This window comes from Dromiciops gliroides, chromosome 3 (genome assembly GCF_019393635.1).
Source record: "Dromiciops gliroides isolate mDroGli1 chromosome 3, mDroGli1.pri, whole genome shotgun sequence".
In the NCBI taxonomy this organism is placed as follows: domain Eukaryota; kingdom Metazoa; phylum Chordata; class Mammalia; order Microbiotheria; family Microbiotheriidae; genus Dromiciops; species Dromiciops gliroides.
This window is the reverse complement of record NC_057863.1, coordinates 635,453,565-635,478,675: the sequence shown is the minus strand read 5'-3', so window position 1 is coordinate 635,478,675 and position 25,111 is coordinate 635,453,565. Positions and strand designations below refer to the sequence as shown.

The following is a 25,111-nucleotide window of genomic DNA, read 5'->3' as shown; positions in this document are numbered from 1 at the left end:
TTCCTTATTTCATTTAGGCTCTTGTTCTCCTCAGCTCTTAAAGGAAAATAGATAAGCTAACTATGTTTCTCAAATCTTCCTGCACGTGTCTCCTTTGTGTACAAAGTTAGGGGGATTTCAGGCATGGAGCCATTTGTAAGCACATGGAAGGCACCTCCCTAGGTGATATAGTCATGCCCCCTAACATCTTACTGACCAGCATTATGAACTCCTAAAGATTGCCTAACTATACCTCAGGAGAAGGGACCCTTGTGAGAGCTGCTCCCCAACTCCATGGTCTCTAAAAGCTGATGTGCCAGGTGGCCCTCCCTGGACATCTCTCCTCAAATACAAGGATGGTAGAGACTACCATGGGGTAGGGGACATGGGTTAGATACATAAGCTGCCCTAAAGCTTCTGAGCAAGTTAGAGATGTTCTTGAGAGTAGACTTCTCTAGCTTAAGAACTGTACATTACAGGTGCTTTGTGAATACTTAGGGCACTGCAGTGTGAAAGAGAGAGAGAGAAAAAGAAAGAAATCAACCCTCTTGAATCAAGCCTCCAGAAACAACCCTGAGAACCCAGAGCCATGGCAAGTACAAGGGTTTTAGGATACAGACTCCAATATTGATAGCTTACACTTTTATATTGCTTTGAAATATATAAAGTACTGGACTTTGCATCTGACTTGCAGCTGAAATTTTCAATATACAATGTCTGAAAAAAAAAAAGGTCACATATACCTGAGGCAAGATTTAAACTCAGGTCTTCCTAATTCCAAGTCCAGGGCTCTGAATACTATCACCGTGCCACAATACCCTTGTAAGGCAGGTTAGGTAGTAATATCAGAATGATATTTCTCATTATACACAGCAGTAGCTCATGGCTGGCATAATTGAATAGTTTTTAGACATCAATTTAAAAAGATATGACTTCAAATTCTGCTACTTACTCACTAGCTGTGAGACTAAGGGCAAGTCCTTCTGAGCTTTGGGTAACTCTCACAGACTTAGCAACAAAGTTAAAGGTAGACGGTGATGTGTATTGGTAATTCATTCACTCATGGACTCTTGGTATATCAACATTAAGACCGCTGAGTTAAATGACTTCTCTGTGATCACACAGCTCATAAGTGTCAGTCTTGGCTCAAATGCAGGTCCCTCTTAAGTCCCTCCAAGTCAAGTCAAGCATTTATTAAATACCCACCACGCCGGGCCTCTCTTAAAGAAAACAGCGCCCTTTTAAATTGCCCTTCACCTAAAAGAAAGCCCTAAATTCATATTTGGACCAGATCCCGTGGAAGTCTCATCGGGGTCCTCTTCTGCCGTCATTTCTCCACCCACAGTTCATGGAAGTCAGACGGAACAGCCAGCATCTTGTACCGGCGGACTAGCTAGCTCAGCGCCCTTTCTTGACTCCTCCGTTGGAATTAAGAGGCTAATCATCCGGCAGGCAGCAAAGCATCTGACTTGCTAATACCGGGAGAGAGCGCATTTACAAGTAACCACAAGCATTTTCAGGATTATGGCCTATAATACTTAGGAAAGCTTGTTTCTGGGGGCATGTTTGCGTAAGAAGCCCGATGTACTTTTTACTAGAGGAAACATGTGTAAGTTACAGCAGACAGACGCTTGTAAGTTACAGCAGGCACTTGTAAGTTACAGCAGAGAACTCGGAAAAAAAATGGAACAGGAAAAATTGAGGAAAGCAAGATTCTTCCTGGAATATATTAGTTTTCTTTGGGTAATGGAGGTTAGTAAAATCTTTCTGAAGTTTTGGGGACGATCCTGTAGAAGGCATTAAGGAGATAGGGTGTTTGCTTTTTAAGGTGAACCGTTATGTTATTAACTGATTTCTTGGCTCTGGAGACGAGAAATGTGTTTCATGCTAAAAATGGTCATTTTTGTGGGGTGCTATTTCCCTTCCTCCCCCCATTACATCACAGGTCAGTCATTAATATGCACTGTGGGAGACCATCTCTGTTCACCGGAGCCCACAATGGATCATTTGTTGTCCTTATTATGGTGGAAAATCTGGGCTTCTCTCCTCAGTCATGCTGCAGCGCATTTAACCGAGAAATCAGCTCCCAAAATTCTGCTCAGGAGGCTTGGCAAATGGGAAATATGCATTCTTTCCCCATCTTAATCTCAGGACAGCGTTGGGAGTAGTAGGGGGTATCTCTACCACCCTGGAAGGTTCGAATGTTGGACAAAGATTTTCTATTGATGGTTCTTTTTCATTCCATTCAATTTAATAAGCATTTATGAAGAACCTTAGGCATTATCCTAAGGTAGGAATAGGTACAAGCACAAACATGACACACTACCTACCTTCAAGGAGCTTACAGTTCACATTCTTACGTTTTTCCCCAAGAACCCAGTGAGATAAATATTTGTAAAATACCTACTATGTACAAAGTAGTCTAAAATGAAGATATTGGGATAGGATAGAATATTCTATTTAGAACCATAGATTATCAGCTCTAAAAGAACTCTTAAGTTTTGGGGCAACAGAGCTGGAAAAGGATTTAGAATAGAGAATGTCAAAGCTGGGAGGGTCCTTAGAACAGGGAATGCCAGAGCTGGGCTGGACCCTTAGAATATGGAAGGTCAGAGATGGTAGACACCTTAGAACAAAGAATGACAAAGCTGAGAGGACTTTTGGATATAAAATGTGAGAATAGAGAAAGGAACCTTAGAAAAATATGCAATACAGCCCTCACATTGATGTAGAAGAAAAGTGAGACCTGCCACAGGCCATCCACATCAAAGGTGGTTTGAGAGAAGAGAGGAAGATCCACCTTCTCCTGGAGCCCAGGCATTGGCTGTTTTCCTCTCAAAACAGTGCTTGCATTCTGAACAGTCTTTGCAAAGTCTCTAAGACAAAGGCTCCTCATCTTATTTGTCTCTGACCCTTTGGCAGTCAGTCTGATGAAGCCTACAGACCTCCCTTCTCTGAATCAGGTCTGAAATGCATAAGACAAAATAAATAAGATTTCAGAGGAAACCAATTATTTTGAAAGATAGTTATCAAAATAAATGCATATGCACATACATAAACACAACATATGTGTACACACGTGTATTATATGTGTGCACACATGCATATTCAGACATGAATATGCATATATGCACATGTGTCTCATACACACATACCCCCCACATCCTATATGTATCTCCCCAAGGTCACAGACTCCAGCTTATGAAACTTGATGGACAATAAATGAAGAAATAGACTAAGAGGCTAACAACTACAAAAAAAACCCCCAAACCAACAAAAACACCTTCCTGCTTTGGGGACTCAAAGATCGCAGGTTTAGATGAGTACATACTTTGTTCTAGTAACAGCCAGAGAGATGACAAGTAATAAAGGCAGATCATCAAATTATCTCTCAATCTCAGTTTCCTCATCTGTAAGATGAGGACAATTATAACATATAACATATTACATACGCAAATATAGTATGCTTAAAATATGTGTGTTGTATAATTCATATACTATATACAGACATATGCATATATGATGTGCACGTATAATATATGAATTATATAATATAGTATAATATATGTCATATAATGTGTATGAAACAATATTTGTTATGATATACACATTAGACAACAATATAATGTACATTTTTTATATAATATGTACACATAATATAGCATATGCTACATATATTATTATATAATGAAATATACATTGAGGCAGCTAGGTGGTGCAGTGGATAGAGCACCGGCCCTGGATTCAGGAGGACCTGAGTTCAAATCCAACTTCAGACACTTGACACTTACTAGCTGTGTGACGCTGGGCAAGTCACTTAACCCCAACTGCCTCACCAAAAAAAAAAAAAAAAGAAAGAAAAGGAAAAAAGAAAAAAAAGAAATATACATAAACATATCATACACCACTAGATTATATATGTAACTGTAAATATGTATATATGCATGTTCATATAACTATATGTATATGTAATATGTACATACAAATATGTCTATACACACAATATATCTACAGACATACAAAGGCATCTATATATGTATGCACGTGTACATGTACACACAAACACACATATGCATGCATGCACACATACAAAATTTGTAAAAGTGATCTGGCTTTTGAGCTAGGAAGACCCAGGTTCAAGTGTTACAACTGACACAGAGTGACTTCATAACTCTGGTCAAGTCACATAACCTCTCAATGCTCAGAGAGAAGGTGGCAACCTCTCTTACTAAAAGGGACTTCCTCAGCTGGGAAAATCATATGTAAAGCACTTTGCAAACCTTAAAATGCTATATGTGTTAGTTATTATTGTCTATACTGATGAAACCATCAGTATAGTCCCTATTCACCTATATAGTATATCTACATATGTCTCCTCATGTACATATGTCACATAATATATAGTATATATATATGTATATATATACATCTGCCTTTGTATAAATTATTACTCATCACAAAATGGACTTCTTGATATAATATTTACCTTGCACTTGACAGACATCATCTGATTTGAGCCTCAGAACAATCCTCTGATGTAGATGTAATAGGGTTTATTCCCAGAGATTCAGAGAGTTGAAGTCATTTGTCCATAATAATCCAGGTAATAAGTATGAAAGGAAGAACTTGAACCCAGGCTTCCCTAGTGTACCATAGCAGTCACTCTGATAGAGGAACTCCTGTTAACCTTTGATAAGTAACTCTTCAGAGACCACTTTGCTGACCTGGCTATGTTCACTTGGATCCTTGCTTTCTTTCCTAATCTCCTAAGGTTGACATTAGGCAGGATTTGGAAATGGGTTCCTCTTGCTGGAGTTGGCCAGGGTATGGTGGGAGGAAGCAGACAGGAACCATGCAATGTTAATCCAAGGATTCTTTGGGAAAATAAAAATCTATTGTCACCTTATTCTGAACATATAGAAGATCCTCAGAGAAAAAGGCAAGGCTATGTAGTCGGTCATTGAGAAGGAACCGTAGAACTGTAATGGAGATAGCAATAAGGAAGACAGGTTGTTGTCATAAGTAGTGTGGTGGACAATGAGGAAGACCTCAGTTTGAATCCTGCCTCAGTCACTCATTGGCTATGTGACCCCAGCCAGTCTCAACCTCTCTGGGCTTCAGGTTTTTCATCTATAAAATGAAAGGGGTGGTCTCCATGACCTCTATAGTCACTTCTAGCTCTGAAACCATTATCTTAGAAGATTATGGACGGGAAAGTTCCCAGTTGAGTTGAGATGTCAGAAAAGGAGTTTGGAATTGGGCCTTAGTTATAGGATCCTTCAGGGAATGAATGAATCAATCAATCAATCACTGGCTGGATTAATGCATAAACAGCCTATGATTTGGGGAAAGCCAGTTGGATTTCTTCACTTTTCAGACCCACTTTAAAAGCTCTAAGGATTGATTCTGAACAATTTGGGCTGTCTACAACAAATTTCCCAACAGGAATTCAGCCTGAATTTAGTAAGATAAAGATTGAGGCAGAGGATTCCCCCACAGGGTGGGCTTTTGAAAGTTGGCATTTCTTGGCTAAAGTCTGGGTATGCTTTCTCCTCTTCTTGACCCTTAGCCCTTCTCTTTCTATTCCTTCCCAAGCAGCCTTCTTTTTCTTCTATGGGTAGGCCTCTCTGAAGAATTCTTGGGAAAGGCCGATACAACCGTGACCCCATAACCTGAAATGGCCACAAAACCCAAATAAAAAATTTCAGGTTTCCTTACAAGTAAATAGCATAGAATTGTGTCACTATGATTTCTGAAGTTGTAAGTAAAGAGGGGGAGGAGGGAAAGACACAAAACCTGGTGTTCTTGGCACTGCCTTCTACTGTGCCAGAGAATAGTGATCAGGGATACTCCGGCCATAATTGAAGGCTGGTTAGCAGTGATTGTAGGCCTGCCTTGGTATTGCAAGCTCTAGTGGTACTTTAACAAATTACCCTGAGCTTAGTCTGTCCACTTGCTGAAAATCTCAATGCAGCCTTGTTTTAAACGGGTGTCTATTTGGGGGTGATGCCCTAATAGATTCCTCTCTTTGGAAGAGGTCTGATTTGAGTCCCTTTACTGAGAAAATCCAGTCTTTTAAACCTAAGCCTCACGAGTAGTTATGCCAACCTATGTCAGAATTGTGGCCTGGACATTGGATATCTGCCCTATTCTGCTTTACTCAATGTCCAAACTGGGTTTTTCCTGATGTTGTTTGTTGTACCCCAAATTCATCCATATTAATTAAACCTCTGGGCCAATCTAGGGAGTAAGCCTGAGATCTCACCACAATTACAGGGAATGAGATGGAGATACAGAGAGAATAAACCTACCCCACCAGCTAGCCAGAAAAGATGATGGAGAAACCATTCTTTAATCAGCAAAAAAATCCTTCCTCCCTACAAGGAATCCTTTGGATGCTTGGTCCATAGATTAAACACCTCCCCTTCCCCCCCCCCACCCAAGTGCTGACTTTCCAACATTGGGTGAGAATTTTATTTTATTTTCAAGTCATATCAAGAAACAAAGAAAATTTAAAAAACCCAAGAAGACTCTAGACTCCAAGATTTAGATCTAGAAGGGACATCAGAGGGCCTCACACCCCCTCATTTTATGGAAGGACAATACTGACGTCCATCTCTGTGATATGACTTCCTCTATATCACACAAGCAGCAAACAGCAGAGGCAAGATTTAAAGCCCCTTCTTCAAATATCAAAATACAGCAGCCTTTGTTCTACTAAACCATATTGCCTTTTACTCAACTTTTGGGAAAGTTTCCTGACTTTTCATTCTAGCTGTAGCTCTCAGAAATAATCACACATTCCCTAATTGTGCTGGAAGGAGGGGGTGGGGAGAAAGGGGGTCCACACCCTTCAGGATCTGAAGGAAGTGCATTGTACAGAGAGCGAGTTCTCCAGCCTCATTTTGTTTGTTAGCTCAGTGCAGTTACCAATTCCAGATAATAAGGTGGCATGTTAATTACCCCCTCTCATAATTTACCTCTATTCTGCAGGCATTCCGTGGGGATGTTTTATGGGGGTGTTCTTTGAAACCTAAACAACTCCAGATCCTTAGGGTGGAGGGAAGCAACAGCTGTAGTTTTTGTTGTCGAATTTCTGAAAGGATCCTAGGAGTCAATTAAAAAGGAACCGTTGGCCACTTAAAATGTAATAATTACTTCTGTGAATGCCGCTAAATTAAATAAGTGTTATCCCCATGATTCTCCCCCCCACCCCAAGACTTTGGTTTCTTTTGAAAGAAAACATTTTGTTAGTCTTTGAGTGAATCTGTTTGCAGCCAGTGTGCGAAAATATTAAATCTGCTTTTTTTTCTTGCTTTTTTCCCCCTGGGGCATGAAAATCATCTTTTCCCTGGGGCTTTGCTTTCCACAGCTTTGTATGAACTAGCACACAGGAAATAAAGCATTGGGGGTGGGGGCCAGGGATAGAGAGAAGAAGGTCAAAATGACCATGTTTTAGGATTGACAACTAGGTTAAAGTGATTTAGGCAGGAACTGAAATGAATGTCCCTCCTTTAACTCCAAGTTCTTCTTTGTCACCATTCTTTCTTCTTTCTAAATGGACTCCTCACCCTGCCTTCTCCTTCGAAATAGTTTGCTAGCTTCTTCAATCAATTAATCAACAGCTTTTCTTAAGCACCTGTATATGGCAGGCACCATGCTAAGTGATGAGGATACACCAAGGCCAAAAAAAAAAAAAAAAAAAAAGGCAGCATCCTCTTCCTTCAAACAGTTTCCATTCTATTAAGTTGGAACAACATATGAATGGGTACAAAATATATGCAAGGTAATTGGGAGGGACACACTAGCAGGTAGGAGAATCAGGAAAGGGTCCCTATTGGAAGTGTGACTTGAGCTGAGACTTGAAGGAAATGAGATTTGGCTAATGTTTTGCTTGCTCACATGTTTGTTATTGGTTTCGTTTTTCTTGCTCTTTGACTTTGGGAGGGCAGGTAACAGTGGAGGAATGAGAGAAGTCATAGCTAAAAATAAAATAAAATAAAATTCCAAAACATTTTTTAAAAGAGATTCTCTAAAGGCATCATTGCTAGGCTCAGTTCCAATCATTCCAAGTATCTGGACATTTTTATTGGCTACCCTGTTTTGGGGAAGGAAGCCAGGCCCAACTTCAAGCCTTAGGTATTATCTTGTGTACAACACTGTCCTAGCCTTCTGGGTGGGGGCAAGCATCTGGGATCTGGGTCTCCCGTGAAAAGACTCTTATCTTTTTAGCAACTGAGCCTCAAAAGTGGTAGGCGAAGCTTATGGCTCCAAATGCTTAGAAGTCAGATGAGTATTGTGTTTCCCTTTGTACACATGTTTTCACCTTCTCTCTCCAAGCCCATGAATAGTTAAAAGCTTTTATCCAACCCCTCTTTAGGATGGGGCAAGAGGAAGTGGGCCTTAATTACAGAGTGAAGACCTTATATTAGATACAAAATGTTAATGGTGATGGTTGAAAAGTCTCAGTTACCAGAAAGGGTTTTAGAATCCCATCCTTGGACACCTTTAAAAATAGGGTAGACTCAGGAGCAGCTAGGTGGTGCAGTGGATAGAGCACTGGCCGTGGAGTCAGGAGGACCTGAGTTCAAATACGGCCTTAGACACTTAACACTTATTAGCTGTGTAACCCTGGGCAACTCACTTAACCCCAATTACCTCACCAAAAAACAAAACAAAACAAAACAAAAAAACAATTTCTAAAAATAAGGTAGACTTGGGGGCAGCTAGGTGGTGCAGTGGATAAAGCACCTGCCCTGGATTCAGGAGGACCTGAGTTCAAATCCAGCCTCAGACACTTGACACTTACTAGCTGTGTGACCCTGGGCAAGTCACTTGACCCTCATTGCCCCATACAAACAAACAAATAAATAAAAAAATAAACAAACAGATAGATAAATAGATAAATACAAATAAATGAATGAACGAATAAATGAAAGAAAAATAAATAGACAGATAAATAAACAAACAAACAAATAAATAAATAAATAAAAATAGGGTAGACTCCTTTAGCCAGGAAGGTTTAGGTGTGGTAAGGCTGGGAGGCAGGGGGATATACTAGTTGACCTTTTGACTCCTGTACAGACTTAAACAATATCCACAGCCTCAGATGAAACTCCTCCCCTCTCATTTCAGGTACCATTCTGCTAGTAGGCCTTCTCATTCCTCCCAGGAATAAATTATCTCAATGTCAGGAAAAATATCTTGGAAAAAGTCTCCAGAGTCAGAGGACCTGGGTTCAAATCTTACTACCTTTGTGACCTTGGACAAGTCACAATCTCCCTGGGTGTCATTTTTTTCTCATCTGTAGAATGAAAGGGCTGGTTAAGATTACCTCTAAAGGAGGATCCTAACATTTAAACCTATCCCATCTTGGAATTGGATGCCTCCAGAAGTGGTGAGCACCACACCTCAGTGGGGGTCTTCAAGCACTACTGCTTCAGTATGATGCTAAAGGAATCCTTTTTGATAAGATTCTGTGTTGGGCAAGATGTCTCTGAGGTCCCTTCCAATTCTGGCATTTTGTGAGTCTTTGATCTCTCTTTCTCTTCCAGTGTCTACTCCTTGCACAGGGTTCTTCTCTACACTTAACCTTACTCTCCCTTGTCCTGTATTTACTTCTCCACTCTCATGTTGCAAGCTCCCTGTGAGCCGAGCACATACCCTATCTACCTTTCACTCACAGCTCCTAAAATAGTGTCTTGTAGACAACTCGTACTTAATAAATGGCTCTGGCATTGAATTAAGACCTAGGTTGTTTGTTTTTTTCTTCTATTTTGTTGACGATCCTTCCCAGTCTAGCCCAAATAATTTCATGACTTCTCCCATCGTGGGAAAGGTTTACTACTCAGCCTAATACCCTTCTATTATTTCCTCTAGGTGACAGTGATATTGTAAATAATATGTATGAGACAGACCCGGACCTCTTGGCTGGTGAAAGTGCAGAGGAAGAGACCGAGGACAGCATCATGTCCCCCATCCCCATGGGACCGCCTTCCCCCTTTCCCACCAGCGAGGATTTTACCCCAAAGGAGGGTTCACCTTATGAGGCCCCTGTCTACATTCCTGATGACATTCCAATCCCACCAGACTTTGAGCTCCGAGAGTCCTCAATTCCAGGGGCCGGACTGGGAATCTGGGCCAAGAGGAAGATGGAAGTCGGGGAACGGCTGGGGCCTTTCCTGACAGTGCCCAGGACCACGCTGAAGGAGACAAACTTTGGATGGGAGGTGAGAACTCTGAGTATGATTGATCACCCTCATTTGTCTTGTGCTCAATCTATTTATAAATCAAGGGATCGAGCCCACCCGGCTGCCCTGAGGCGGAGGCTGTGGGTAGAGTAAGTTGGCTAATGTCACACTTCCCTGGCTTATTTTATACCCTAGCTTTATGACGCCATTCAGAAAACATCAGAGGTTCTCATGGGCTGTTCTGGGCCCCAGAAGGTTGTGCTTGCTCTCCTCCAAGAAATGTATCTTTAATGACCTCATGTCTTAAAGAATCCCATGCTTCTCATAGGGCTCATAGGTGGTAAAGCTATGTAGTCACAGCAGCATACAGAAAATGAATCATATGGCCTATGGATGAGAGTTAGTACCATTTGGAAATACTTCTGTAGCTGAGAAGCCCGAATCTCTTCTGACCCCAATGGAAGCTAGCCATTTAAAAAAAAAAAATCTAGTAGCCAATGACATTCCCCAAATACCTGACAGCCATGAGCTATAAAAAGAAAATTGTAGCTCCTTCATCCCCCAATTATCAAAGGCTTTGGGGGGTTTTATAGGTGTCTGGAATGCTCGATTCCCAGATTAACATTGAGCAGAAAAGAATGAGAATTTCTACCTCCTATTCACCCCCCACCTCCAGAGCATGTTTGTCTTATAAAAAAAAAAAAACCCACTAATGAGGTCCAGCCAGAGGTGGTCTGCAGAACAGAAGGACACTGGGGCAGGAAGTTGGCTCAAATTTGAGGGAAGCAAACTATAGTTACCTGCTGGGATAACTGGAAGGTAGAGGCAATCAGAAAGTCTATAGGCAAGGGTCTAGTTGCAGCTTGACCTAGATCTTCCTAAATTTGCAAGGTAGAAACTCAGGGCAGGGGAGAAAAAAAATCTCATAAAACAAGTTTGTTTGTTTATTTTTTCAATTGTTCCTGGCCTTTACACTGTACATGGAAACTAGGTTTTTGATTATTTCTTTTTTGTAGTGATCTTTCCCAAGGAGAAAAAAAAATTAAAGCTTGGGTTGTTTTGTAGCTTCTACAAGGGTGGGAATGGAGGGGAGTTCTTGGGGAAGAGACATGGGATGGAAGGAGAGGAGAGGGAAATCCAAGGGAATGGTTTCCCTTCTTGAAACACCTAGACTAGGGAGCTGAGATAGAGGAATGAGATCAGAAGCAGGCTAGACAGAGTCTCATCTCTATTCCCAGCTCCTGGTTCAATGGATCAATACATATTTATTAAACACTTAATATGTTCCAGGCTTTGTACCAAGTGCCGGAGATACAAAAAGAGGCAAAAGACAGTCCCTGCCCTCAAGGAGTTCTGGTCTCACCATTTCTAGAATATTGTAGCTCAGTTCTGATGCCACATTTTAGAAAGGACATAGATTGAGATTGTCCAAAGGAGAGAGATCAGATTAGTAAAGAACCTTGAGCCTGTACCATTTTGTTGTTGCTGGGTCGTTTCAGCACGTCTGATTCTTTGTGACACAATTTTAGGGTTTTCTCGGCAAAGATAGTGGAGTAGTTTACCATTTCCAGATTAAAAGGATGAAGACGGTTAGCCAGGGAGAAGAAAAGTTTCAGAGGGAATCCAATAGCTGTGTTTTGATATTTGAGATATCTTCCCATGGAAGAGCGATTAGACGATTTGGATCCAGAGGAAAGAACCAGGAGCAATTGGTGTTGGAGTAGGGGTGTCATTTGTAGAGAAGCAAATTTAGGCTTTTCTTAAAGAAAAGAAAAGAAAAAAGAAAAAATTCCTAAAATCTAGAGCTCTCCTAAAGTAGAATAGAATGCCTTGGGAGGGAATGGGTTCCCTCTCAATGAAGGCCTTCCAACAGAGGCCAATCAATAAATAAACATTTATTTTGGGGACAGCTAGGTGGTACAGTGGATAAAGCACCTGCCCTGGATTCAGGAGGACCTGAGTTCAAATCCATCCTCAGATACTTGATACTTACTAGCTGTGTGACCTTGGGCAAGTCACTTAGCCCTCATTGCCATGCCCAAAACAAAAACAAAAACATTTATTTTTAAGCACCTATGGTGTTTCAGGCACTGCTAACTGTTGATGTCAGAATGTTGTAAAAGGGATGACTTCTTCAGTATAGGTTGGACTGGATGCCCTCTGAGGTCCCTTCCAACTCAGAGATTTGAAGATGCAGGGAAATCACTTTAGTTTACCACCTTTCCGTCATGGGGAATTTTTGGAGTTCTCTCCAAATTAAGCAGTTTTGCCTAGATTCCTCTTGGGTAGGGTGTCAAGAGCTACACTACAGGGATGCTTGCCTCTTTCAAGAGATTCAGGAGCACCTCAGTCTTCTATAATCTAAACTTTATTATGCCTCTTGCCATGTATGACTGATGAAAGTGTATTAAAGCCACCCTCTTGGTCTTAAAGAGTTAATGTGCTTTGCAATTATGCCTCGGAGTCACTTGGGTCCTTGAAGACTGACTTATAATTTCTTTCAGAAGGAATTGCCTCCTGAAGAGAGGATATGTCTCCCATTAGAATACTAGGACATAGTCAAGATTCTTTAGCATTATCAACAGTCATGGTGAAATGTAGCCCCATAGTCCCAGACTGGGCTTTGTGTATGTTGCTGCAAAATAGGATAAAGCAAAAACAAAGTAATACAAAGGATGACTTTCTCAAAGACTTAGTCAGCCCAGAGCTAACAAGCATTTGTGAATCTCTCACTATGTGCTAAGTACTGGAGATAAAAAGAAAGCCCAAAACATAGTCTCTATACTCAAGAAGCTCACCGTTTAATGGGTCTGGGGGTGGCGGGTGAGAAGAGAGAGAATATGTAAACAGCTCTGTACCTACAAGATTGTTTGTTTGTTGGTCCTTTGTCCTGGAAGAGGATCATGACATGGGGTGATGTCATGACTCGCAATGAATTGGATTTAAGTGAGGGAGGGCTGAGAGAGGTCACCAGCTTCACTCTCTCCCCCAGAGCCATCTGGGTCCAGTGACATACAGGACATACTTCAGAGGAAACTCACTAATACTAAGGGCTATCAGGAAAGGTTTCTTATAGAAGGTAAGATTTTAGCTTTAGGAATTCGAAGGAAGCCAGGAGGCAGAAGTGAAGAGGGCAAAGCATTCAAGGCATGGGGGAAGGCATTCGCAAAGACAGAGTTGGGAAATGGAGTGTCATGTGCTAGTCACTGTAGGATTGCAGTGTGAGCACGTGAATGAATGAATCAGTCATCAAGCTGGACCAATCATATTTACTTATCCTAGAACAGGGCTCCTTAAGCTTTTTTTCCCCACCCAAGACCCCTTTTTCACTCAAGAAACTTTTGTGTAACCATGGGTATATAGGTGTATAAAACTGGTATACAAATCAAACGTTTATTGCCAAATTTTTGTGAACCCCACATTCAGTTACCCACAGTTTCAGAAGCTTTGTCCTAGAAGATATTAGAAATCATGATTAATTTTATCCTGAGCATATAAAGAAGTACATTCCCAGCTACCCCTTTTTTCAAATCAACAATATTTATTATTACAAGGTAGATGATGGGTTTCAGAATAGACTTACAGGGTACCTTAGAGGTCATTTAATCCAATCTCTCCATGTTATATATCTGGAAATTTAAGTCTAGGGAAAGTGACTTGTCTAAGGTCTCACAGCTAGAGTCTGAGGCAAGATATGAACTCAGATCCTATGATTTCTAGTTTACATACGCTTTCCAATTTACTGTCCTGGGTTGATGTAAAGAAAAAATTTCCTGCCAATTAAAGTTTGTATGAAGATGTCTTTACCTGGAATATGTTTCATACAAATTACCTGCAATATGACCCAGTGGAAAGACAAAGGTGAAAGGAAGAGGAAGAAGATTAGGAGATCACAGGTATTCTGCAGTACATTAAATGCTCTTCTAGGAGATGGTCGACGACATCATATGCAGTGCAGGCATACATATTTTTCAATGAATGAGATATTTTCCCTAAGTCAACAAGTCAAACCCTGTTATTGTTTAGTCATTTCAGACTTTTTGTGACCCTTTTAAGGATTTTCTTGGCAAAGATACTGGAGTAGTTTGTCATTTCCTTCTCTAGCTCATTTGACAGATGAGGAAGCTGAGGCAAACAGAGTGAAGTGACTTGCCCAGGGTCACCCAGTTGGCCTGATGCCTGTCTGAGGCTGGATTTGAACTCAGGAAGATGAGTCTTCCTGACTCCTGGCCTGTCACTCTATGCACCATGGTGCCTCCTAGCTTCCCTCTCACATGCCTATTACATGCCAGTCATTATACTAGGTTCTGGGCACAGAAAGAGAGAGAATGTGGAGTAACAGAGCCCCAGCCTGGGAGTCAAGAAGACCAGAGTTAAAAGTCCAGCTTCTGTGTGACCCTGGGCAAGTCACTTAACCCCAATTGCCTCACTAAAAAAATAAAAAAACAAAACAAAACAAAAGTCCAGCTTCTGATAGATTCTGTGTGGCTGTGGTAACCTGACACTCAGTGCCCCTCTAAGGACTATAGTTTCCCTCTGCTACCTCACTGGGCATCAACACCAGTGAAATCACAAGCCTGGATCCCAAACCAAAAAGGCAACCTGGTATTTTGGCCAAGAGAGAAAATTGCCTCAGGGGAGAAGCTCTTTGCCCTGCCCTTCCATGCCTGGCATTTGGACAAGTTGAATCAAGGGATGGACAGGTCAGAAGCCCTGCCATGAGGAGGTGGGTTGGGGATGCTGAAGGGCATGTGAATCTGAAGGTAATCTTTCTCAAGACCTTCAGGGGACTTTGTTCTCATAGACTGTGTCCTGCTACAAGTTTCTATTTGCTTATTTTTAAGAAATGGTCCATATCTGCATTACTCACTGAATGCCAGAGCTGGTACGAGCCGTTTCTGTTATCGGCGCTATGTGTTGACTCTGTGATATTATTTATTTTGGGTCGGACGTGCGAGAACGTTCTCCTCGGATTTCTGCCCCGGTCTTTTGTTCCCTGAGCATGACCCGACAGCTACCTTTCATGCCAGCAGTTGGAAATATTTGCCCTCGATCCAACGTCCTCAAACAGAGCTGCAGACGCACCCCGACATTATCTCTTCTGACCTTGTTTTCTTTGAGAGTTCAGGCCCTCATTACCTCGCCTTCACCATCCGTCTTGTGCCTTTGTTACCCTGTGGCCATCCATTAAGGGGGCGAGTCGCTGCTGTCATGGCATGGGGAGGCCTGTTTGGAGCTGGAGAGGGAGCATCTACACGTGCCAAAGGGAAGGGGAAACTGGAAGCAATAATCCAGATAATGCAGGCCAAGCCTACTTTTGCTTGAAATAGTTAATGAAGGTAGGGAAGGGTAGGGCTTTGGGTTGTTGGTTTTGTTTTTGGTTTTTGGTTTTGGTTTTGAGGGAGAATTGAGCAAGTCACTTAACTGTTTAGATAGAGAGTTTAATTCTCCACACCTGGTTGTGTTCCTATAAAGAGTCTAATTTGTCAAGTTCACTAGAAGGCTTTCAAGTTTATACTACTGAACACCAAATTAGCATGAACATCAGGACTACTAATAATAGCTAACACTTACATAGCTTTTAAAGTCTGCAAAGCACACCACAAATATTATCTCATCTAATCCCCACAACCATCATTATTATCCCCATTTCACAGATGAGGAAAACAAGGCCAACAGGGGTCATGACTTGTCCTGGGTCACAAGGCTAGTAAGTATTTTTTTTTTTTTTGGTGAGGCAATTGGGGTTGAGTGACTTGCCCAGGGTCACACAGCTAGTAAGTGTTAAGTGTCTGAGGCCAGATTTGAACTCAGGTCCTCCTGACTCCAGGGCCGGTGCTCTATTTATTGTGTTACTTAGCTGCCGCTAGGCTAGTAAGTATTGGAGAAAGGATTTGAACTCAGGTCTTCCTGACTCTAAAATCAGCACTATATGGACTAGGCCACCTTAGGGAGCACAATTTGGTTAAGCCCAGTCAAGTCAACAGGCACCAGGCACTTTGATAAGCACTAGGGACAGTCCCTGTTATGTTCCAGGCATGGTGGTGGGCCCAAGGGATACAGAGAGGAAAGATAAACCAATCTCTGCCCACATGGAATTTATAATCCCACTCGGGCAAACAACACATCCATGTCTATTCAGGGAAAATACAGGGTCATTGGGGGTGAGGTCTAAGACACTGGAGGAATCATTAAGCTTCATGACACTTGAGAGCTGAGTTCTAAAGTTCTAAAGAGAGCTGAAAGGGTTATAGGAGGCAGAAGGGAGATGAGAGTGGCTTGCAGACATGGTGGGCAGTCCGTACAAATACAGAGAGACGGGGAATGGAATGTTGTGACTGATAAACACCAGCTTCAGACGCTGACTTTTGTAAGATTTGGGACAACAGGGAGGCCTTCCATTTAAGATTTGAGAGAGGCAGTTGGTGGCTCAGTGGCTAGAGAGATCACTGGGCCTGGAGTCAGGAAGACCTGAGTTCAAAAGCGACCTTGTACACTTACAAGCTGTGTGACTCTGGGCAAGACGCTTAACCCTGTTTGCCTCAGTTTCCACATCGTCAAATGAGCTGGAGAAGGAAATGGCAAAGTACTCCAGCATCTTTGCCAAGAAAACCCCAAATGGGGTCACAGAGAGTCAGGCATGACTGAAATGACTCAACAACAACAAGTATGAGCAAGTGCGGTCACTAAGAAAGTGTTGGACTTAGTGTGACAAAGATCCCTTGGTAGCTGTGTGGTCTTGGGTAAGTGATCTAACCTCCATCATGACCTTTAATTTCCTCTTCTGTAAAATGGGGCTTTCTGTAGGTCCAGCCTCCCCACAGACACATCATGGGGATGGTGGGTGAAGCATTTTGCAAATATAAAACATCATAGAGATGGCAGTTATTATCATATATTATAATAAGTCGAATTTTTTAAAGTTTACAAAGTATTTTCCTCACAAAACCCCGCTGCTTTGTACGTGCGGGTTCAAATCCTTTCTCAGACATTTGTAAACTCTGTCACTCTGGACAAGTCATTTATCATCTCTGTGCCTTGGTTTCCTCATCTGTAAAAAATGAGAGTTGGATTTTTTTGTGCTCTTCATCATGTTGCCCCCCTCCCCCACTTCCCCAAGTCACTAAGACTGTAAGTCCCCATCTGAGATTTGTATTAGTGAAAGGGAGTTTTGTCACTGGGGCTATCTATAGCAATGAAATTATAGTTCCCATTTAAAAAAATGAAAAAATTGGGGCAGCTAGGTGGTGCAGTGGATAGAGCACTGGCCCTGGATTCAGGAGGACCTGAGTTCAAATCCAGCCTGAGACACTTAATACTTACTAGCTGTGTGACCCTGGGCAAGTCACTTAACCCCAATTGCCTCAACAAAATGAAAAAAAAAGAAAAAATCTCAATGAATTATCCATGAGTCACCTTCTCCAAGACCCTGCTCAGGAAAATGGAATTAGAGGCAGGGCACTGATAAAACCATGTATAGGGGGAAGGAGGAGGTGATTTCCCAAACTCTATCTATTTTAAGAGTTTGGCCTTGTAGAGATCAGAAGAGGTCCTAGGCCTTACATTACAGATGCTCCTAGATCACAAATTCTTTGGTAAATTTATTGTAAAATAACATATTCCTTGGGTGTGTTTGGAATATATATATATATATATATATATATTCACCCCAGGGTGAAACAATATATATATATTTATAAAGGGTTCACCCTTACTAGTAGTATCCATTGGTCAGGTATTTTGTAGTGTATCCCCATTGTTCAGGTAAGGTTGTGTGATTGGCCTCTGGGGTCCTTTCCCACACTGAGATTCCATGATAATATTAAGAATTTGGGGGGCAGCTAGGTGGCCCAGTGGATAAAGCACTGACCCTGGATCCAGGAGGACCTGAGTTCAGATCTGGCTTCAGATACTTCACACTTACTAGCTGTGTGACCCTGGGCAAGTCACTTAATCCTCATTGCCCAGCAAAAAACCCAAAACAAACAAAAAAGAATTTTTGTTCTACTCCATCATCATTGGATCATTGATTTAGACTAGATTTTTGTTTCAGCACAACCTACCAGAATAAAGGGTGAGTCTTGGAGTCAAGAAGATATAGGACAAGTTCTCTTATTGAAACATAGGGGTTATGTGACCTTGGACAAATCACTTAAACCTGTCACCCTCAGTTTCCTCATATATGAAATGGACAAAATGATAGCACCTCACTGTTGCAAGGACCAAATGAAATAAAAATTTCTGTGAGACTTTCCTTTCACCACCCCTTTGACCTAACTGGGAACATGGTGACAAAATCAATTTTTCTTTTAAAAACTGAATTTCAGGTTGATCCTGACCCCTAATAGAAACCAGGTCTCATTTGGGGATGTTAAAACATCCCATTCACCCAAATCTAAAGCTTACTCGTTACAACCTGAATAGCTTAAAAGATCAAATGAGTCCCAGAGAAGGCTACTCAGGACCTTGAAATCAAAGAAAGTGCACAATTATTTACTCTGGAAATTTCTCCTTGAGCCAAACAGGAAGAATCATGCTTGCCTCACTTACAAAACTCTCCTTTTACCTAATTTATTGCCTTTGCATGCTGGCTTCCCTACATAAACTGTATATTTCTTTTATTTTTTTAAAATAGCCTTTTCTGTCCAACCTCTGCCTTAAAGCATAGAGAAAATATGAATTTCAGATAATACTTCCATTCCATGGTTGGATCAGGGTATTTTTTTTTTTTGTGGTAGTGTTGATTCACACACAGTGAGTTATTCACTCCTGTTTCAAAGGGGAAAATGAGAAGTGTCCGAGTGTTTCCCATTTGTGTGTGTACATGTATGTATATGTATGTATGTATGCTCCATGTTAGCCTGAGAAGTGAATTTCATTTAATTCTTGGTTGTTGCTTCTCCTCTTTGGAAGATAATGCTTCTGAGATATTCTAGCTTTGGGCTTCATATTTTTTTCTTCCTTCCTTCCTCGGACACCTTCACTAGAAACAGCAGAAAGAAACACAGAATTTTGGAGTACATCCCAGAAACAGCAATCACTTTTCTAATACCCCACTGCCCTCCCCTTGAATACTTCCAGTGATAGGGGATTCACTACCTCCAGGAGAAGCAGATACCATTTTGGGGACTGCTCTAGTGGTTAGGAAGTTATTGTTGTTTTCTGTCTATTGATCACAAATTTGTATTTTCCTCCTTATCCTGCCTAATTCTGTCCCCCAGGGTGAAACAATATACATGCAGACCTTCTGCATGGCAGCTTTGTACGATGAAATGAAACCTGGGTTCAATGTACCCCCTTTGACACTTACTAGCCATATGACCTCAGGCAAGTCATTTAAGTCTTCCAACCTTGGTTTCTTCACCTGTTAAAAGGGGGAGGGGTAGATTAGATGATGACAACAATGACAATGAAAATGATAGCTAACGTTATTTAGCATTTATTATATGTCAGGTACTGTGCTAAGCATCTTACAAATACTATCTCTTTTGATCCTCAAAACAACTCTGGGAGCTAGGTGATATTATTATTCCCACTTTACAGTTGAAAAAAGTGAGGCAAATAGGGTTAAGTGACTTGCCCAGAGTCACACAACTGGTGAGTACCTAAGGTCAGATTTGAACTCACGTTTTCCTGTCTTCTGTTCCAGCACTCTGTGCACTGTGGTGCCCCTAGCTTCCCCACCTCCATGCTTTAAAAAAAAGGGAGGTATTCTGGCAGGGTGAAGGCAAAAATCATTTCTGATTCATGCTGTCTGTGTGATTTTAGGGAAATCATTTAACCCTTACAATTCTCAATTTACTCATCTTTAAGATGAGAATGCTGGACTAAGTGGCCTTGGAAATCCCTTCCAGAAACTATGATCCTATGATGAGAACCAAACTCTCCTTGGTTCTCACTTTACCAAACTCTAAAATGAGGTGTTTGGGCTAGATGTCCCTAAGACCCCAACCCTCAACCAGGGCAGATTCTGGATATAATAAAGGTGGAGGTATCTTCATGGCTAGAAGGAACCGAATCATATTCCAACCGAGGGGGAGCTCAGCTGGTGTCTGAATTTCTGAGATGCTCTGCCATGCTAGAGCAAACCCTAATGGCCCCCAGGACGGGGGCGTTTAAAGGATTTTACAAAAAAGCTGTGACGCAGATAGACATACATGGTTCAGGAGAACTGGCTGAAAGGCCTCAGAAAATATTCATGAGTCCCAGGGGTTGGAATGGAATGAAGTCAAATTGGATGAAGGATTGGAAGAGACTTGGTCTAGAAATCGTGCCTGGGTCAGGGCTGAATGAACCACTTTATATCATGGAAGGAATGGGGATCCCTTCCCTACTGCTGGGATAGAAAGAAGACTGGACTTAAAGTCAGCAGAGGCCTGGGTTCAAATTCCATCTCGGACACTTGTAATTGCTGTGATCCTTTGCAAAGTCTTCTCAACCTTCTGGGTCTGAGTGTTACCATCTGTAAAGTGGCTGTGGTAATATTTGTACTAGCTAGATTTCAAGATTACTATGAAAAATGGCATCCACAGTGGGAAGAAAGAGGGAGAGAGAAAGAGATAGAGAGAGAGAGAGCAAAGAGGAGGAAGGAAGGAAGGAAGGAAGGAAGGAAGGAAGGAAGGAAGGAAGGAAGGAAGGAAGGAAGGAAGGAAGAAGGAGAATAGTATTTGATTTTGCCTTTTCAATATCTCTTATATTCACCCCCTTCTCTCCACTGGCACTGCCATCACTAACACAAGCCCTCATAACCTTATACCTACCTTCCAGGATTGTTGTGAGGATCAAATGAGATAATATTTGTAAGGTGCTGAGCACAGAGCCTGGCACATTGTTGTTGTTGTTGTTGTTATTCAGTCATTTCAGTCATATCCATTTCTTCATGACCTCATTTGGGGTTTTCTTGACAAAGATACTGGAAAGTTTTGCTATTTCCTTCTCCAGCTCATTTTACAGATGGGGAAACTGAGGCAAACAGGGCTTAAGTGACTTGCCCAGGGTCACACAGCCAGTAAGTATCTGATGCTTGATTCAAACTTGTGTCTTCCTGATTCCAGACATGGCACTCTATCCACTATGCCACCTAGCTGTCAGATAATAAGCATTTATTAAGCACCTACTATGTGTCAGGCACTCTGTTAAGCGTTAGCAACACTAAGAAAAGAAAAAAGAAGAAGACCACAGCATCTGCCCTCAGGGAGCTCCTAAGTCTAATGGGAGAGGAGATAGCATGCAAACAAACATGTTCAAGCAAAAAATATACACGATAAACTAGAGGTCATCTCTGAGGGAAGGCACTAAACTCTAAGGTTAAGGAGAACTGAGAAAGGCTTTTTGTAAGAGGTTCAGCGGACTCTTAAAGGAGCCAGGGAAACCATGAGGTGAACCATCACTGTCTACCACATTTATGCACTCACTAAAAGAGCCAAGGAGATGCCAAATAAAATACCAGCTGAGGAAGAGCCCAAGATCACCAGGGCAACCTCATGGCTCAATGTCTTGGGAAGGAAACCAGTATCCTCCAGGAAAAACAAAAACAGTGCTGCTGAATTGGTTTTGGACAGACAGGTGTGTTTCATCTTGCTACCAAGACCCTGAAGGGCCAGAGGCAAGACCTGGAAGGCTCTAGGTTCATTTGGTAAACTGGCCATGGGGACCTTCTTGGAGAGGATAACTCAGCTCCTCGGGAGATGTTAATAGCCACAGATGTCATGACATTTTCCATTCCTTTACCATTAAAGTGTGCGTGTCTTGCCCCAGGATAAAGCCCAGCTAGGGAAAAGCTTGGCACTGAGTAGAAGTATCAGCCCTGCCCTGAAAAAAAAAAAAACAGGGCTGAGGACGACAGCTCTTTCCAAGCTGTTAGAGTTCTAGCAATGCTTAGAGTCAGAGGAGTGGAATCTAGTCTTCGCCATTTAGTCTTCACCATTTGTTAATTCTATGACCTCGGGGCAAGTCACCTCACATAAAATGAGGGGGGTTGGACTAGATGGACCAGAACCAATGCCGGCTTTAAATCCATAGTCTTATTTCTTCTGATTCTAAATATTGGGAGAGGGGGAGTTTCCATGTTAAAAAACTACAAAAAAAATCCTTCCTCCTCCCCACCTCCATGCATCCCATCCACTTGATAGCTACCTACCAGAAAGGCAAATCAAAAATATTTTTAGGTGCACGAATGAGATTCTAAGAATTTAAGATTATAGTCCTGAAGGGAAAAGTGGGAGTTAAAAAACAACTTTGAAATAGACTCACTCACTGGGATACTCAATGAGTTAAAAGAGGGGTTAATGCATTTTGGATTATGGGAAAAAAGCAAGGGTCTCTCCAGCTTTCTTTCCCTTACCCATCAGCTTTTGGGGGCTAGAGCCTAGGAAGGCACAGCCATTGTTTAACCTATATGGGACATAAAGTTCAACTTCATGAGAATTATTTTTTCTACTATCTTTAACTTTATTCCAATAGCATTCGTCATATCCTTGGATTGCTCACCTACGGTAGAGCAGCTCTCGATCTCATTTGGTTGAATCAACTCCCTCTGTATCTTAGATATCATGCCTTTATCAGATACATTTTAATTTTTTTCTAGTCAACATTTCCCTTCTCATCCTGATTGCATTGATTTTGTTTGTGCCAAAACCTTCTGGCATTCCAGTTTTTAACAAGCATATATGTGTGAGCGCATGCCCACGTCCACAGAGAACCTTCTACCCTGAATCTGAGACCTTTGTACATAAAGTGTCCTTGCAGGGGTGGAGGTGGTACTAATAATGTTAGCCTCTCCTCTATGTCTTTCATTTTCCCCATCCCCACCAGGAGTCAAGAGTTGCAGAGACATCTGACTACAGAATATTCTCGTAGATAGCATAATCTTTTGTATTTAGCGGCCAACCGTCTTATTTTTATTTATTCTTCTAATTACAAATCAGGAAAAAGTGAGAGGAACACGTTGGGGTGTTGGTGGGAACCACAGATCTGAATAGTGGGGGGCAGAGTAGGGGAGAATAGCTCTAAAGATATATCTATAGTCTGGTTCTGTTGCCATAGCTGATATGTATGAGTTATTTCAAAAGCCGTTTCAAAGACTTTTAAATCTAACAGCAGGATTTCCCCTCCTTCACTCTCCCCGCACAAAGTATTACAGTTGGAAAAAAAACCTTTCCTGATCTTCTGTTCACCCACATAAATTCTCTATCTTAGGGAGTCCTCATACCATATGGTCCTCTGTTACTTTTCCCCTCTAAGGCAAAGACAAGCTTGATTTCAGCAGCTCAGCTTGGCTGCTTGTGTTTCTTCCCTGACTGCTTAGAAAGGGTTTATTTTAGGCTGAAGACAGGCATGGGCCTATTCCCTGATGAGACTCCCAATAGCCCTCTCTCTATGCCACCTCATTGCCATTTAGGCAATGGTGAGGGGAGGTAAATCAGGGCGGGGAGTCTGTGATGAGATGCTATCCAATGGGCAATCAAGACAGTCTTCATTTTGGATCATCCTTTATTTCTAGAATTTTAATTAAACCAAACCAAATCCCAGACACTTTTTATTTCCCCAAAATGTCCCCTGACATCAGGTTAGACTTTTTTAGACCACAAATACCATGAAATCTTGTACTATCTTAGGCCCAGCTCTGAAACATGGGTATATAAGGAATTTATTTTATTTTTTTTTAAAGGGAGAGAGAGAGAGGGAGAGAGAGAGTGACTAAGAATACCTCACTGATATTTCTCCTTTATTTCCTTAAGGGGCAATAACTCAGTTGCAATCCGGCAGAGGGTACTTTCTTTAAATAGAACATTCTAATTCACAAGCACAAGAAGGAAATAAATATTTTCTTTTCATTTTCAAGAGACATCCACGAATAACCGGTTTCTTAAATAGTATTTTATCATCCACATTTTTTTTAAAGGAAAAAAAAAACACTCAGGAACCATAAGAAACTCACCCTCCAGCCCAAGAATGGTTTACTTGTGACCTAGATATTTGAAAAATAGCATTAGGCTTGTCAGAAGCCCGGCAGGATGGAGGCAGCCTACTGTCTTTCCCTGGAATGTGAGCTGGATCCTTGCTCCTCCCCAGGCTGCCTCTGGGAACCAAGGGGCTCAAGAGAACTCTTTTGGAGGAAACTGATCAATGAGGATTATACATTAAGGGAATGTAACAAAGGCACCTTTAATCCTCCTGGCTCACCCCCTTGTTGCGTCTGGGCCTGGATGGGGCCGGGATGGCCTTGTCCCCGGGCTCCCCTACCTAGCTAAGGAGACTCAGGATTTAAAGGGCCATTGGGCTGGGGGTTTTCCATTAGTCTCCTTGCACAAGGCCCTGACTCAGTGAAAAGAATAGGAACCCCTCCCCCCACTCTTCTCAACACAGAAGTAGTCTAAATAGGGAATATCTGGAGTCCCTAAGACCCCTCTCTCTAGCTTGGGCGATGCCCTGAGCAAGTTTTTTATGTCTGTCTCTTCTTTCCACCCCAATTAGAATATAAGCTTCTTGTTTGTTCCTGTCCCCAATTTGCAGGTGAAAAAACTGATATAAATGGATGTGTTAGGGAACATAGACATAAATAAGTATATATGGAATATATACAAAGAGAATAAGGGTATTTTAAGAGGGGGTCCTGCAAGCACCAGGGTGGGCATCAGGGAAAGTCTCTTGCAGAATGTAGTCCTCGAGTTAAAGACTGAAGGATTGGGGGCGGCTAGGTGGCGCAGTGGATAAAGCACCGGCCCTGGATTCAGGAGTACCTGAGTTCAAATCCGGCCTCAGACACTTGACACTTACTAGCTGTGTGACCCTGGGCAAGTCACTTAACCCCCATTGCCCTGCAAATAAAAAAAAAAGACTGAAGGATTCTGAGAGGTGGGAGTCCCAGGCATGAGAGATAGTGGGTGCTGTCCCCTGGGTCCAAATAGAATAAATCTAATCTCTTTCCTTATGACAGCCCT

At 41.8% G+C, this 25,111-nt stretch overlaps 1 protein-coding gene across 1 annotated transcript in view; it reads left to right on the top strand.

The window, feature by feature from the left end:
• The window catches only part of PRDM16 (PR/SET domain 16), a 669,813-nt gene that overhangs the window by 222,920 nt on the left and 421,782 nt on the right, over positions 1 to 25,111 (top strand). The window contains exon 2 of the mRNA XM_043997654.1: positions 9,859 to 10,208. Within this exon, the coding sequence (XP_043853589.1) occupies positions 9,859 to 10,208 (350 nt within the window). The remainder of the gene's footprint in view (positions 1 to 9,858; positions 10,209 to 25,111) is intronic.